The sequence below is a fragment of the Papio anubis genome, chromosome 18, assembly GCF_008728515.1.
Source record: "Papio anubis isolate 15944 chromosome 18, Panubis1.0, whole genome shotgun sequence".
NCBI lineage: Eukaryota > Metazoa > Chordata > Mammalia > Primates > Cercopithecidae > Papio > Papio anubis.
The window spans coordinates 54,668,905-54,685,425 of NC_044993.1; the positions used below are offsets into that span (position 1 = coordinate 54,668,905).

The 16,521-nt window shown below is 44.5% G+C and overlaps 1 protein-coding gene across 1 annotated transcript in view; it reads left to right on the forward strand.

The window, feature by feature from the left end:
- The window catches only part of PDILT (protein disulfide isomerase like, testis expressed), a 45,100-nt gene that overhangs the window by 16,714 nt on the left and 11,865 nt on the right, over positions 1–16,521 (forward strand). Inside the window, exons 3-7 of the mRNA XM_003916623.5 lie at positions 3,897–4,103; positions 11,563–11,696; positions 12,815–12,952; positions 14,649–14,759; positions 14,844–14,969. Coding sequence (XP_003916672.1) covers positions 3,897–4,103; positions 11,563–11,696; positions 12,815–12,952; positions 14,649–14,759; positions 14,844–14,969 — 716 coding nt within the window. The remainder of the gene's footprint in view (positions 1–3,896; positions 4,104–11,562; positions 11,697–12,814; positions 12,953–14,648; positions 14,760–14,843; positions 14,970–16,521) is intronic.

Genomic DNA, 16,521 nt, shown 5'->3' on the forward strand with positions numbered 1-16,521 from the left:
GCCCGCCACCACACCTGGCTAGTTTTTTGTATTTTTTAGTAGAGACGGGGTTTCACCGTGTTCGCCAGGATGGTCTTGATCTCCTGACCTCGTGATCCACCCGTCTTGGCCTCCCAAAGTGCTGGGATTACAGGCTTGAGCCACCGCGCCCGGCCGACTCTAAATTTTAAAGAGTGGCGTTGGCTCTATAAGGTTGTCTCTGCTCTGATGGGAACCACCTGGAACAGAAGAAATGAAAAACGTGCCCCTATCAATCTGCTCCGAGAAAAAGAAAGATTTTTCAGACCAGTTGGCTAATTTGGTCATTTAGAGCATGAACTTTGGAGCTAGTCTGCCTTCAAGTTGATGCTCAGCCTAACCGCATACTAGCTGTAAGACCTCTGAGCTTCCATTTCCGTATCGGTGATATTCCTGCTTGCAATCATAGATGACTCACAGGGTTGTTCTGAAGATTAACCAGGAAAATGCATGGAACACTATGCAAAGTATTTAGCATCGTAAAGGATCAATACGTGTTATTATTATTACTATTCTCATTATCAACATCGCCATCAATATCATCATCATTATGGTGATGATAGTGACATCATTATCATCTTTCCATAGGAAAAGATCCTACATAATCCTAAGTCACTCAGATCAAAACCTCAGAGTCACCCTGGACTCTGCTCTTTCACCATGTTCCATATCCAAACTCCTCCTCTCAAATCTCTCTAGAATGGAATCACTTCTCAGCCCCTCCATTACCACTCTCCTGGCCCAAAGCCATCACCATCTCTTGCCTGGATTACTGTAGTAGCCTCTGACTGGTCTACCTGCATCCATTCTTTTCCCCCTTTTGTCTAATCTCCATATAATATTCAGAGAAATCCAGTTAAAAAGTAGCTCAGATCACCACCTGAGGTCAGGAGTTTGAGACCAGCCTGGCCAGCATGGTAAAACCCCGTCTCTACTAAAATACAAAAATTAGCAGGGCCTAGTGGCACGTGCCTGTGCTGGCTACTCAGGAGGCCCAGGCAGGAGAATCGCTTGAACCCGGGAGGTGGAGGTTGCAGTAAGCCAAGATGGTGCCACTGCACTCCAGCCTGGGCCACAGAACGAGATCCGTTTAAAAAAAAGAAAAGTAACTCAGATCACATCCACCTCTGCTCCAAACCCTCTGGTACCATTCTATATTCTGGGAAGAGTCAAAGTCTATTCAGTGGCCTGCAAGACCCTACATCACCTGTCCCCTGGCCCTAGCTCACTCTGCTCCAGACGCAATGGACTTCTTGTCATACCTTGAACATGTCACACATGCCCCACCTCAGGGCCTTTGCATACACTGACTCTTTACCAGGAATTACCATCTCCTGCTAGATGTCTACATGGCTTCCTCTCTCATTTCTTTCCATCTTTATTAAAACATTGCTTCTCAGTGAGCCATCTTTAGCCTCCTACTTAAATTTGCAATTTCCCTAATACTGCCAACCTCCAACTCTCCTGTTCTTTTCCAAAACACATATTATCTAACTCAGCACATATTTTCCTTTGTTATTTTGCTTATTTTCTGCCTTTTCCAGTGACAGCAGGGGTTTTTATCTGTTCACTGTTACATCCCCAATCCCCAGGACAGTGCCTGGCACATGGCATATCCTAAAAGATTCATTGTATGAATGAAGAAATGAATGAATTCATAAAATGAATGAATGACTCTCCATTACTGTTATCATAGGCCCCATCAATCTAGCTCTCAGAACTCAGCATTCCAGTTGCCACAATCTCTTTCTGTCACTTGCGTTTCAGACACCCAGGGGCACTGGGTTGTGTGTGAAACCTCTGAAATTTGCTCTACCATCTGGACAATCATTTCAAGTGTTTCTCTTGCCCTGAGCTTCCGCCCTTAGAAACTCAGATTCGGATTCTATGTCAATCAGCAATCCTGAGCCCAGCATGGCCACATCCAGGAGGAAGCCGGGGAGAGCCTCAGGGACCAGAGCAGCCAGCAATTGGCCAGTGCATGCTGGTGATGATGGATGGGGAGTATCGAAGGCGATGGCGGTGACAAAGCAGGCAGTGGAGGGGCATCGATCCAGGAGGGAGGCTCAAAGTCCCCGCTTCCCGTCCATTGACCGGGAGTTTAATGAAAGCGATCATTCACTTTCAGATCCCATTGCAGGAGCAGGCGTGCTGACCAGCAACGGGGCCTGAGCCAGCTGTCCCGGGGCCCTGCTTTCTGAGCTGCACTTTACAAAACACCTCTCTGTTGGACTTGGAACTTGCCCTCCGCGGCAGAGGTGATTTGCACTTTCTCCAAGTGCTCCAGATGGACCGAGGGGATGGGGGGCAGTGAAAAAGATAAAATGTTTCGGCTTGAAAGGCAACCAATGACCCGCTGCCCTGGCTCAGCCCCCCTTCCTCAGTCATGGGGTAGCGAGGGACCTGCAGCCTCACAATGTTATCAGGAGGAAGAAAGGCAAACTTGGGCGCCTTTTAGTCCCCTCCGTTTAGCCAGAAAAGCCTCTTCCACTGCCAAGGTCACGTGCCAGCTCCCTGATACTGCTTCTAGAAAAGGGCTTCCCCACTCCCTCCCCACTGTCCAGCAACGTGAGGGGCCAAGGCATCCAGATCAGACCGCTTAATGGAGAGTTTCAGGTCTCTTCGATTTCCCCCATGCAAGAGGGTGGGCTCAGTGGAACACCATAACCTCCCCTCTCCCTGCCCTTCCCACACCTGGCCTTCCTTACCTAGGAAAGTCCCCTGTCCAATTATATGCCGGGCAACCGCAGAGGCCCAATTTGGCCTGTTAGCTCCAGGAAGTTCCACCAGATGGCGCTCATGAGCTCTCATGTTTCCTCTCTGTCTCGCCATAATTTCTGACCACAGAATTTTTTAAAAACAAAAAATTTTAATAGTTTGGAAAATTTCCCTCTAGACTTCTTTTGCCCTGCGCATACACTTCTTAAAAATTCCATAAATGTGATCATCGTGTCTATGCTATTGAGTGGTTTGTTTTTGTTTATTTCAATAGCTTTGGGGGTACAAGTGGCTTTTGGTTACACAGATGAATTGTATAGTGGTGAGGTCTGAGATTTTAGTGCACCCATCACCTGAGTCATGTTCATTCTACCCAATAGGCAGTTTTTTTTTTTTTAACCCTCACCCTGCACTCAGCCTCCCCGAATCTGAGTCTCCAATGTCCATTATACCACTCTGCATGCTTTTGTGTAATCATTGCTTGGGTCCTGCTTTGACCACAGAAATTTTACCATAATAATGGAAACAGTAGTAAGAATGCATCATGTACTTAACTTGTGCCAGGCATTATGCCAAGTGTTTACGTGCTTAGTGGAGGTTAGAAAAGAAGAACTCAACAGCCACACGGAGTGGGCTCTTATCCTGGCCATACCTCCATTGTCATAGGGCCTTGGGCAAGTAAGTCATTTGTTGTGCCTCCGTTTCCTCAGGTATAAAATTGATACAATAATACCTACCCCACAGAGTTATAGAGAGGAGAAAATGGCTTAAGGCACATAAATCTCTTAGAAAACAATAAGCAATTATAGCCGATTGTGATATAAATTTCATTTAACTCTGACAATTCCTTGAAGTAACCACTATTATTTTCCCCCACTTTACACAAGAGAAAATTGGAGCTCAGAGAGATTGAGTAAAGCTGACCACGGTTGTATTGTTTCCAATGCTACTGAATCCAAAGAACCTTGATAGACATCTCCCAGATTGTCCAATTTCATGAACCATTGTGTCTCACATCCTGTCACATTTATGAAAATTCAGCCATTAGCAGCTGTGCACAAGAAAGGTTCCGGGAGCTGAGCAGGTCCAACAAATAATCCACTGTTGGAGACGGGGAGTGAGGAAAGACTCTCTCGAATTTTGTCTTCATTCTCTTTCAGACAGCCCATCCTCAAAGCAATCCAGGAACTTGGCGGAAGAGCTGGGCAAAGCTGTGGAGATCATGGGCAAAGGCAAGAATGGGATCGGCTTTGGCAAAGTGGACATTACCGTAGAGAAAGAGCTTCAGCAGGAGTTTGGGATTACCAAGGCCCCGCAGTTGAAGCTGTTTTTTGAGGGCAACAGGTCGGAGCCCATCAGCTGCAAAGGTAATGGTGCTTGTGTGTCACATTTGTTTCATGTTCATGGAAAGTCCACTTAACAGCCATAGGGTAAAGGTGGGAGGCTCTGCTCCATGCAGCCTCTCAGGGACCCAGGCTCCTCCACCTTGTGACTCTGCCCTTTTCTAGGGTCTTGGAACCACTTGCTCTTTCCTCTGTATCCAGACAGCAGTTTGGGTAAGGGGTAGAAGGTCACCATGAGTACTGCTCATGGCCCTGGCCATGAACAGTGGGAAGTATCACTTCTATTCACACCCCGTTGACCAGAATTCTGCTACATGGCCTGAACCAACTGCAAGAAAGGCTGAGAAATACAGTTCAGCTCTGTCTTTAGAAAGAAAACGGGTTCAGTGAATATGTAGCTGCCTCTACTACAGCTTGCAGCTCAGCTGATGGGCCCTAGAAACACCAAGAGGTGGGAGGGTGGGGTGCATGGCTTAGAAACTACCAGACACCAGAGATTAAGTTCTAACTCCACTTCCCACTCCCAATCTTCGACTTTAGAATGATTTTGACAGAGTCCTAGGACTAGGGAAGCACTAGTTAGCCAAAAGGGAAATTGGGAGATGATGGAACAAGACAGGTTTGGGATGCAATGTCTACAAAACACTTTAAGTTCTATCATCATATTTTTCATTCATTGATTAACTCATTCATTCATTTATTCAACATCCATTTATTGACAAGCTACCATGTGCCAAGCCCTATCTTGATGTTGAGGATGTGTAGAGAATAAGGTACTAGTATGGCACGTATGGTAGTCCCAACTTCTAGAAAGTTACATATATGAAGGCATTCATGGATGCAGGATGGATAAATGGATGGAAGGATGGAAGTAACAAAACTGATGAACACAGAAGCGCCTGTAACAGTTGTGCCAGTAGAATGTTCCCATTATATATGTTAAATTATTGAGTCTTGAGTAACAAAAACTGCCTTCCACTGGATCTGGTGTATAGCCAGCTTCCAATAAGCCAGATTCAGTGTTATTTGCAAGAAACACACATCCGGGGGCTGCAGGATGCTTTGCAATTCTCAGAACGGACACAAGAGGGCACAAAAGACACAGGATAGACTCAGAGCAAGGCACCGCAAGAGAACCTCAGAGCAGTCACCTAAAGGGCAGGGTTGCAGCTCCCAGCAGGCTTGTGGGAGGGTGGTGGCTGTGTGGGCGAGAGAAGACATGGGGAGGGAGGGCAGGAGCAGTGAGAGAAGCAACAGAGGGTGCCGTTTCCTGTGGATACCAGGGGATGACCCTCAACAAGGGGGACTCACTGACACCAGCAAGGAGCCCTTTGTGATGTGTTTGCTCTGGGGAGAGCTATGAGGAAATGGGAGGCCCTAGGTCATTGGAGCCCATGACTGCTAATGGAGTGGCCCAGGTGCTGCGATGACCTTCCTTCCTGAAGGGCAGGAGAGACCTGACTCCACTTAGAGGCGACAAAGTAACAATATGGCAACTTCCAGACTGTGGGTGAAACTAGCAGAGAAGGTCCCCAAGGCATTTGACCTCTGAGCCCCCTTCATCAGGGAAACCAGTGCCTGGGACCTCTTCTGCCATACAGGAAGCTTCATCATCACCCCCTCTAGGAAGTCTCCCCTGACTGCCCAGGCCAGAGTGCCTGCTCCACCTCTGTGGCCTCACAGCATCTGTGTTTTCCCCGTCAAGGCCTCAAAAAATTACATCTGCTCCTTATTGCGTGTTCTCTACAGAGAGCATCACAAGGGCAGTGGCTGATCTCACTTGCACTCCTGAGTCCTCTAAAGAGACTGCCAGAATTGACAGCACTCCCCTCTGCATCCAAATCCTTACTGCAGGCTTAAGAAACAATCACTGCCTCTCTTCGAATCTCAGTTTTCATCTGTTAAATGGGGATGGTGAAAAGATCGATCCCTCTACATTGTTGGTAAGATAAAATGATGTTTGCAAGGCACACGGCCTGACACATACCTGTAGCATATACTGTGTTCCAGGCATTGTTCTAGACCCTTCTCCTATATCATAACACCCCAATATAAGAAGTGCTTTTACAGATGGAGAAACTGAGGCACACAAAGGTAGAATAACTTCCTCAAAGCTCCCCAGCGAGTAGTGGTGGAGTCAGCAAAAGTTTTCTGCAAAGGCCCAGATCATTAATATTTCAGGTCCTACAGGCCAGGCAGTCCTGTTGTAACTACTCACATCTGCTGATGCAATGTGAAGGCAGCCACGTGTTAACAAATGGGAATGACTGTGTTCCAATAAAGTTTTATTTATACATTCAAACAGCAGACCTGATTTGGACTACAGGCTGTAGTATGTTGAAATCTGCTTTACATTGCACTATAAGCAAGTGGCAGATGTGTTCGTTATTATTATCGGACTATTAGTTTTCTGATTCTAGTCCAATGCCTGGAACAATTAAGCTCTTAACAAATAGTTTTTGAGCCAAGTGCAGTGGCTCACACCTGTAATCCCAACAGTCTGGGAGGCTTAGATGGGAAGATCACTTGTGCCCAGAAGTTTGAGACCAGCCTGGTCAACACAACAAGACCTGTCTCTACAAAAACCTTAAAACTTAGCCAGTTATGGTGGCGGATACCTGTATTCTCAGCTACTCAGGAGGCTGAGATGGGAGAATCACTTGAACCCAGGAATTTGTGGCTACAGTGAGCCATGATTGCACCACTGCACTTCAGCATGGGTGACAGAGTGAGATCCTGTCTCTAAATTTTAAAATAATAATAATAGTTTTTGAGTTTGAATACACGGAATTGGAAGCACCCACTGCAGGCAGGCATAGGATAAAGTACCTACCCATATTTCTGCTGGGCTTACTTCCTCAGTATTACTTCCAGCCAGGGAAAGGGGAAGGGGAATGCCAGGATGAAGCCGGGACAAGGACTGAGGATCCCTCGATTTTAGGATGAGCAGTAGCCATGGGAACTTCAATGAGCCTTTTACAACCAAGCTTCCAATTTCTCTCTTTTTTTCTTTTTCTTTTCTTTTTTTTTTTTTTGAGATGGAGTCTTGCTCTTTTGCCAGGCTGGAGTGCAGTGGTGTGATCTCAGCTCACTGCAACCTCCACCTCCCGGGTTCGAGTGATTCTCCTGCGTTAGCCTCCCGAGTAGTTGGGTCTACAGGCATGCGCCACCACTCCCAGCTAATTTTTAGTATTTTTAGTAGAGATGGGGTTTCACCAGGTGGGCCAGAATGGTCTCAATCTCTTGACTTCGTGATCCACCTGCCTTGGCCTCCCAAAGTGCTGGGATTACAGGTGTGAGTCACCGCACCTGGCCCAATTTCTCTTTTTCTAAACAGGATGAGTAATGCCAGTTCTGCCTACTTGCCAGGGCTCCTCTGACCTGAGAGGGGACAGTGCTTTACGCATCTTCTGCAATGTGACTTTGATAAAAACCCCTCTTAGGACGCAGGTGGGATTTAGTCCTTGTGGGGTCAAAGCCCCAGTCCCGTTCTCATCTAATCTCCAAGGATTGATGACCGCCACCCTGGAAGGAGGGAGACTCAGGTTGCCTCTAGGCCTCTATTAATGATGCAGTCACAACTTGTGCCTGGAAATATGCAGCCCAGTGCCGGCCCTAGTCAATCATTGACATTGCATTCACACTTCAGTTGTCACCATGTCCTCTGGCACAGAGCCAAGTACCAAAGGAGGTCCCCGACAAGGGCAGTGCCTGATCTGCAGGCACAAAGGAATCAACAGCTTGCAGAGTTCATAGCTACTTTGGTCCCACAGGGGCCAGAGGGGCAAATGGAGCTCACACATCCCCAAGAAGGTGGCCCAAGATCAAGTTTCCTCAAACCAGCTTCCCTAATGACTCATTCAGCCCCTTCATTCATTCTAGAAAGATTTCTTAAGCACCTACTATGTGCCAAGCATTATAGGAGCTTACTGGGAGCTCATACTGAACAAGCTAGCAAAAAATCATCATAATAATTTCAAGAACGGATAGACTCCGTGAAGAAAATAGAGCAGCTCGGCCGGGTGCTGTGGCTCACGCCTGTAATCCCAGCACAGACAAAACCTTGTCCTACTAAAAATTGCTTAAAAATTAGCTAGGTGTGGGCTGGGCATGGTGGCTCAAGCCTATAATGCCAGCCCTTTGGGAGGCCGAGGTGGGAAGATCGCCTAGAGTTCAAGACCAGCCTGGCCAACATGGTGAAACCCTATCTCTACTAATACTAAAAAATTAGCCGGGCATGGTGGCACATGCCTGTAGTCTCACCTACTCGAGAGGCTGAGCCAGGAGAATCACTGGAACCTAGGAGGCGGAGGTGCAGTGAGCCAAGATTGAGCCACTACACTCCAGCCTGGGCAACAGAGTGAGACTCTGTCTCAAAAAAAAAAAAAAAAAAAAAAAAAATTAGCCAGGTGTGGTGATACATGCTTGTAGTCCCAGCTACTCAGAGGGCTGAGGTGGGAGGAGGGCTTGAGCCTGGGAGATCGGGGCTGCAATGAGCCACAACCACACCACTGCATTCTAGCCTGGGTGACAGAAGGATAAACTGCCTCAAAAAAAAAAAAAGGCCCTAAAATGAGAGCAACTCAATGCCCATCAGCAGAGAATGGACAAATAAGTTGTGGAATATTCACAGCAGTGGAAATGAATCTTCAAGTACATGAAAAACTGTGGCTGAATCTCACAAACATAATGAAACCAGAGCCAAGAACATTTATATGAAGTTCAGGAACAGGGCAGACTAATGTATGCTGTTAGAAGTTAGAACGGTGATGGAATACTATACAGCCATAAAAAGGAATGAGATCATGTCCTTTGCAGGGACATGGATGAAGCTGGAATTCATCATCCTCAGCAAATTAGCACAGGAACAGAAAACCAAACACCGCATATTTTCACTCATAAATGGGAGTTAAACAATGAGAACACATGGACACAGGGAGGGGAACATCACACGCTGGGGCCTGTTGGGGTGGAGGGCGAGGGAAGGGAGAGCATTAGGACAAACACCTAATGCATGCGGGGCTTAAAGCCTAGGTGACAGGTTGATAGGTGCAGCAAAGCACCATGGCACGTGTATACCTATGTAACAAACCTGCATGTTCTGCACATGTATCCCAGAACTTAAAGTAAAATAAAAAGAAGAAGAAGAAGGAGAATGAGAGGAAGAGGAAGAGGAAGAAGGAGAAGGAGAAGAGGAAGAGGAGGAGGAGGAAGAGGAGGAAGGAGGAGGAGGAGGAGGAGGAGGAGGAGGAGGAGGAGGAGAAGAAGAAGTAGTTAGGGTGGTGGTTACTCTTGGATGTGGAGGGAGTAGAGGCTGGGAGTGAGCACAACAGCGACTGCTGAGGATCTGATGATGTTCTAGTTCTTGATTTGGGTTGTAGTTACACAGGTGTGTTCATTTTGTGAAAATCCATCTAACCATACATTATCATTTATGCACCTTTCTGCATATAAATTTACTTTATTATAAGTTTTTGAAAAGGCTTCATGTTCTCATGAAATAAAGCAAATATACCAAAGGTAGAGCCTTTGCAGTTGATTTAGTAGCTCAGGGTGCATCATTAAGCCTCAGGCAGCAATTTGTCCTGCTGCAGGACTTTGTATAGGCTGTTTGCTTCTCATAGAAGACTTTCCCTCTCCTTAATGCCTCCTAGTTAACTCCAGTGCATTCTATTCTTTCTTTTCTTTTCTTTTCCTTTTCTTTTCTTTCTTTTTTTTTTCTTTTTGAGACAGAGTCTTGCTCTGTTGTCCAGGCTAGAGGGCAGTGGTACGATGTCAGCTCACTGCAATCTCCATCTCCTGGGTTCAAGGAATTCTCCCGCCTCAGCCTCCCGAGTAGCTGGGATTATAGGCGTGTGCCACCATGCCCGGTTAATTTTTTTGTATTTTTAGTAGATACAGGGTTTCACTGTGTTAGCCAGGATGGTCTCGATCTCCTGACCTTGTGATCTGCCTGCCTTGGCCTCTTAAAGTGCTGGGATTACAGGTGTGAGCCACTCTGTCTGGCCCAGTGCATTCTTTAGTTTACAGCTCATCCGCAATTTCCTCCAGGAAGTCCTCCTTAACTTCACAGTCTACATCAGGCATCTTTGCTACAGACTGGCAGAATTTTGATTTCAAGTATTTCCTTTGGGTATAATGATGCCCTTGTTTGTGTATTTATTTGATTGTTGTCTTCCTCAACAGAATGAGAGCTGTGAAAGGTAGTAATGTGTTTGTTTCTGTTAAACCTTATATCTCCAGGGCTGAGTAGAGCACTTGATAGTAAGCACTCGATACATATTTGACAAGTAAATAAGTGAGGGAAGAAATAAATTATGAGTAAATGAATAACAATCTGTGGATATAGTTCAAAGCTAGTCACAACGAATGTTGCTTTATCTCATAAATTTATTTATTTATTTTAGAGACAAGGTCTCACTCTGTCTCCCAGGCCAATTATAGCTCACTGCAGCTTGAACTCCTGGGCTCAAGCAATCCTTCTGCCTCAGTCTCCCAAATAGCTGGGACTGCAGGCACATGCCACAATGCCTGGCTAATTTTTTTTTTTTTTTTTTTTTTTTGTAGAGCTGAATGTCTGACTCTGTTGCCCAGACTGGTCCCAAACTCCTGGCCTCAAGTGATTTTCCTGCGTTGGTCTCCCGAAGTGCTAGAAAATAGGCATGGACCACCATGCTTAGCTCATAAACTCATTTAAAATGTTCACTTGTAATGTTCTGTAGCAGATACAAATATATAATATTTTACATTACTTTCCATCATGTGAAACTGATAATCCTAGAAAAACACATGTTCACCTGTGTGTAGCCTTCTGTACCTTCTGGCTCACCAATTTGTCTTTCCAGATATGATAGATGTGTCTTAATTTTAGAAGCTAAGACTTTTGTGTGCTTGACACCACCCATGCGATAGCTGAGAAATAGAAGTCAGGAGTGGATGACCTGAGAGGACATTTGAATCTCAGCTGAGGAATGGGGGACACAGAAGGATAATAGGATTTTCCCAAGGTTACAGAGCTAGGTGGTCTTCCCAGCTATATTTTATTGAGATTTTAAAAAATAAATCAATCTTCCTGTCACCTTGGAGAATGCATAGGAAAAGAAGTCTGGAAATGCCTCCTCCTAAATTTGATCTTCAGGTTTGCTAGTTGGGTGCCTGTTGGCAGTTGAACCTTGGTTTCCTTATCTGCAAAATGGGGAGAGTAAAAGTATCTATTTCGTAGATTATTGTGAAGATTTAATACAAGCAAAACATTCAGCACAGTGTCTGGGCCTCGGTAAGTGCTCAGTAACATTTAGCTGCTGTTGTTAATGTCCATGCTTGGAGCTTGGGGAAGAGGGGAATGGAGGAACTGACCTTGGCCTTCAAGGGATGGGAGCCTGAGACAAGAAGCTTCTATGCATTAAACTGGAGAAAGACCAGCTTCTTGCTTTGGTTCAAGAGGAAACTTCTCTGATATCCATTTGACTGTGTCTTTCTCCAGGAGTGGTTGAATCTACTGCCTTAGTCGTTTGGTTGAGACGACAAATTAGCCAGAAAGCATTTTTGTTCAACAGCAGCGAGCAGGTGGCAGAGTTTGTGACATCCAGGCCCTTGGTCATCGTTGGCTTCTTCCAGGTACTGGGGCCAAGAGGTGGGAGGAGGCTTTCAGCTGGTGAAAGTGCTGTGTCTGGGAGGGGATGGGTGATGAGACTCTTCTGTTTTGGTTGCCCAATTTTCTCCATCCAATGAGCTGGTTTTTAGGGGAAGCTCCAAGGGTTCAAATGAACGGGAATGGAGAGAAAAGAGAGAAGAATGGCATCTGTACTTAATGGGTTTTAACAGTGTGGCTAATCTTCTTAGGGGTCCATTTAGAACATCACTTAATAAAGGGATATCTTAGTTTCTGGTTTCAGAGCCATTGTTCTCTGTGAGTCTGAAGGCCACCAGCTGTGCTTGGGCCAGGCCAGTTTCTCTCCCTAACCTCTTTCCAAGCATTCTCATATATGAAAATCAATAGCACAGGATAAACATGCACTCATTCGAAAATACACCAACCCTTAGAGGTGCAGTAGGAGGAGATGTTTGGGGAAGAACGTAAGTAACTTAGATATAATCATGAAATGTCTCATAATAGCCTTACATATAGATGTTTTTCATATTTATAAATAACTTGCAAATTGTTCTTGCTATTGGAGAATGAGTTTCTCATGTGTCTTGATTCATTTGCTATAAACTGGTGACTCCTCTCCTTCTCCCAGTAGAAGGCAGAATTCGGGCATTTTATTTAATACAGAGAGAATATCTGCCTCTCTCCCTCACCCCTTGCCACTTCTTTGAGAGGTGTTTGGCCTTAATTTTCTTTCAAGCTAAAGAATGAAGGCTGAAATTCTTGATATTAAGTTCACATTTTGTATTACATGTGGTAAAATCAATTGTCTCTTGTGAAAGTAACTAAGGAATAAATGTTAAAAGTCTCAATCACTGGGCTAGAACAGCCTTTACTCTAGCAATTGGAAAAGGTCACATTTATCAATTCTCTTCGTTGATCTCTGAGGGCTTGCCTATTTTGGCTTTAGTCATAGCCAGAGAAGCGTTTTGAGTATGAAATACGAAAGAGGATTTGGGTGACCCAGGCAAACCCCAGTACTTGAAAAAGTAAAGAGACGAATCAGCCACCACTGCCGTCTTTCCCTTATATAAGCCAGGCACCCTGATTTCTACCGAAGCCTTTCCAAATATCCTTTCCCAAACAGGATTTAGAGGAAGAAGTAGCAGAGTTGTTCTATGATGTGATCAAAGACTTTCCAGAGCTCACGTTTGGAGTCATAACGATTGGCAATGCCATTGGGCGTTTCCACGTCACCCTTGACAGCATCCTGGTGTTCAAAAAGGTAGGATTTTGATCCTATTGCTAGTGAGGGGGTCTCTAGTTCAAAGTAGTGGAATCGTATGAGCTTTGGGTACAAATTCTGGTTCTGCCACTTGTGAGCTCAGTGGCATTGGACTAGTTGAATTCTGTGAAGTCACGGTCTCCCAGTGTCACTCCAGCCTTTCTAGCCATTTAAGCTTCTTCTCTTTATTTAACCAGTAAATGCAGTTCATCAAGACTCAATCCTATGCCCTCTTTTCTTCTACTCCATGCTTCTACCCTTCATCAGCAGTTACCATCTATGCTACACGCACATGTCTTATAAATATCCATCTCCAGTGAGATTCTCTAATCTGCAGACCTTTATGTGCAACCAGATGTCTCAACATGGCTAAGCCCAAAGTCATAATCTCCTCTCCAGGTCCTCTCCCAGTGTTTTCTCTTGCTCAAGGAATCATGCAACCACTTCTCCCATCCAGTTAAACAAGTCAGAAAACCCAGCCAACATTCTAACACTTCCCTCTCCTTCACCTCTCATAGGCAATCCATCACCACAACCCTACTGATTTTATAACCAAAATATCTCTTTAATCATTAATTGCTATCTTTATTGATACCATCCTAGATCAAGAGTATAAAATGAGGGAAGAAGCCTTATGCCCAGGGTTCGAAACCAGCCTGGGCAGTATAGTGAGACTACATCTTTACAAAAAAAAAAAAAGTTATTCAGGCATGGTGGCAAGTGCTTGTAGTCCTAGCTCCTCAGCAAGCTGAGGCAGGAGGATTGATTGAATCTGGGAGGTTGAGGCTGCAGTGAGCTGATTAAACCACTGCACTCCAGCCTGGGCAACAGAATGAGACCCTGTCTCAAAAAGAAAAACAAGAAATAAAAAGAATAACAATGATAAAAGAAAAACTTTAGACAAGTTAAATTGAAGAGCTTAATTGAGCAAAGAACAATTCATGAATCAGGCAGCCTCCCAAGCCAGAGTAGGCTCAGATAGACTCCAGCAAAACCACATGGTGGAAGAAGATTTATGGACAGAAAAAGCAAAGTGATGTACAAAAAACAGAAGCGAGGTTCAGAAACAGCAGGCAGGATTGGTTACAGCTCAGTGTTCGCCTTAGTTTAACAATGATTGAACAGTTGGCCATCTTTGATTGGCCAAAACTCAGTGATTGGCCCAAGAGTAGACTATGACGGTCTATTTACACCTCCATTTAGGTTATAGTTCACTATGTATAGAGAAACGTTTAGGCCAAACTTAAAACATGTAAGGAGGCAGCTTTAGGCTAAGCTTGATTTAACACCTGTCAGTGAAGTCCTGAATCTCCTGGGACCGGGCTTGTCTTAATAGGAATGAGCTGTCAGTCATTAGTTGGAATAGTATGTGAGAAATTGCTCAGCCCTGGCACAGATATTTTAATAATTTGATGGATTACAGAGCATGTCAATGGCTGGGGCCATTAAGTCAATTACACTCCTTGTGGCCTGCCACAGATCTGAGATTTTCATGACTCTCACCTACCCAGATTCCACCCACAGACTAATCTGAGCAGCCCTTCCTAGTTATTCACTACCTACATTACAGACTACACCTGACACCATTCCTCAGTGCTTCCTTTTCATCCAAGGAGAAAATGGTGCTATTTATATTTATTAAATGGCTATATCACGAAAGCTACTGTCCTCCAATGTGTTTCTCCTTTGGTCCAAGGGAAAAATCGTGAACCGCCAAGAACTTATTAATGACAGTACCAACAAACAGGAACTCAATCGTGTCATAAAACAGCACCTTACAGATTTTGTGATCGAATACAACGCTGAGGTCAGTGAGTAAATCGTCCCCAGAGGAAGGGGAGCTGGGGCCACTGTGTGTGCTTGGGATGACATACTTTGCTGGTCATTTCAGAATAAGGATCTGATTTACGAGTTGTACATCATGAGTCACATGCTGCTCTTCGTCTCCAAAAGCTCGGAGTCATTTGGAATCATAATTCAGCATTATAAGCTGGCGTCAAAGGAATTCCAAAACAAGGTTTGTAGAGTGCGCCATTGCTCTTTAGGACTCCAGGATGAGGATTCAAGGCCTACAGACCCTGAGGGCGTTTGTCTGCCCTGCTTATTATAAATTGAATCAGGAAAGATCGGCATGTGCAATTGCCTGCCGGTTTTCTGATCCGCATGTCAACGCCTCATATCATTTACTATTTAATTTTAAATATGCCTCCTCCATTCTTCCTGCCCAGTGTCTCTTCATGCCAAATCTACACTCCTTCGCTCGTCTTTGTAATAAGTCTACTCTGAGAACAAGAAGGTTTGCCTGCTTTTTTGATGGATCACTAAGTGAACTCCATACACTAAGAGTGTTATCATTTGGCCGGCAGGTGGGGGGAGGAAAGACCACTGCTGTCTGAGGTCAGGCAACATGAAAGCCTGAAGGTGGGGCTTTCTGATTATCTGGAAAGTAATTGCTAAGATTCTGGGCTTTAACATTGTGCAGACCCAAGTTCAAATTCTCTTTCTCTGGCAAACTACACTCAGGTGAGTTTCTTAACCCCATATTGAGGTCTCCTCATGTATGAAATGGACAGTTGTAGTAAGAATTAGAAAATATATATGTAAAGCATGAGCTTTACAATCAATGGTGCTTTTTATTATCGTCATCATCACCATTAGAAACAAACGTTTCCCCTAAGCTATTCCTGTATTTAAGGTAGTTAGCAGTACCTGAACTATGGAAACTGTTTCATTAATTTTTCTCTTCATCTTTACAGGAAGTAGAATCATGGCAGGGTTTTTTTTCTCTTTTGAAAAAAAATTAATCTGAAATTAAATAAAACAATTGAGAACTTTGTAACCTAAAATAAAGCCACTAGAGTATAACATATATGATGTTCATGCTACATCCCACCACATTATTTTCAAAAAAGATGGTTTGAATCACAGAAAGAATTCCTCTTGTTAAATATATTTCTTGGGGGCTGTTTTTTTCCAATTTTACTCCAAGTTTTTGGATAGAGTTAAATTGATTGCAACCTGATTGCTTTTTCTCTATTTCTCCGATTTTACAGTAGTCAATGCTTAGCCATTATTTTCTTCCATTCTTTTTAACTCTTTAATCTTCCTGGTATTTACTTTGGCTTACATCAGAAGACGAAGCTCTAAATTGCAGTCACCCTAGTGAGTTTCCCAAATGCCGTTTATAGATTGCGATCCATTTCATGGCCAATGATGAACTGTTGAATGGATACTGTTTCAACAGATTGCACCTCTTATCTTGCTCACCTCTGTGCTCCAGTGCCAAAGTACTGGAGTTGAAAGTACACAAGGATGGTTTTAATATGTTTGCTGTGTTTTTCAATTTCCCTGGCACCTAGAAGAGGAGCACGCAGTGGGGCCTTTAATCTGATGAATGAATGAACTGAAAGTATCTGACCCTAGGTGGCTGCAGCAGTTGCCTCCAACTCATCTCCCTACTTCCACTTTTGCTTCTTCTCTGCAACCAGAATGACCTTCTCAAAATTTTTAGCATGTCACTTTCTAGCTTACCATCCTTCAGTGGCCCACCATTATGTTCAGACTAAACC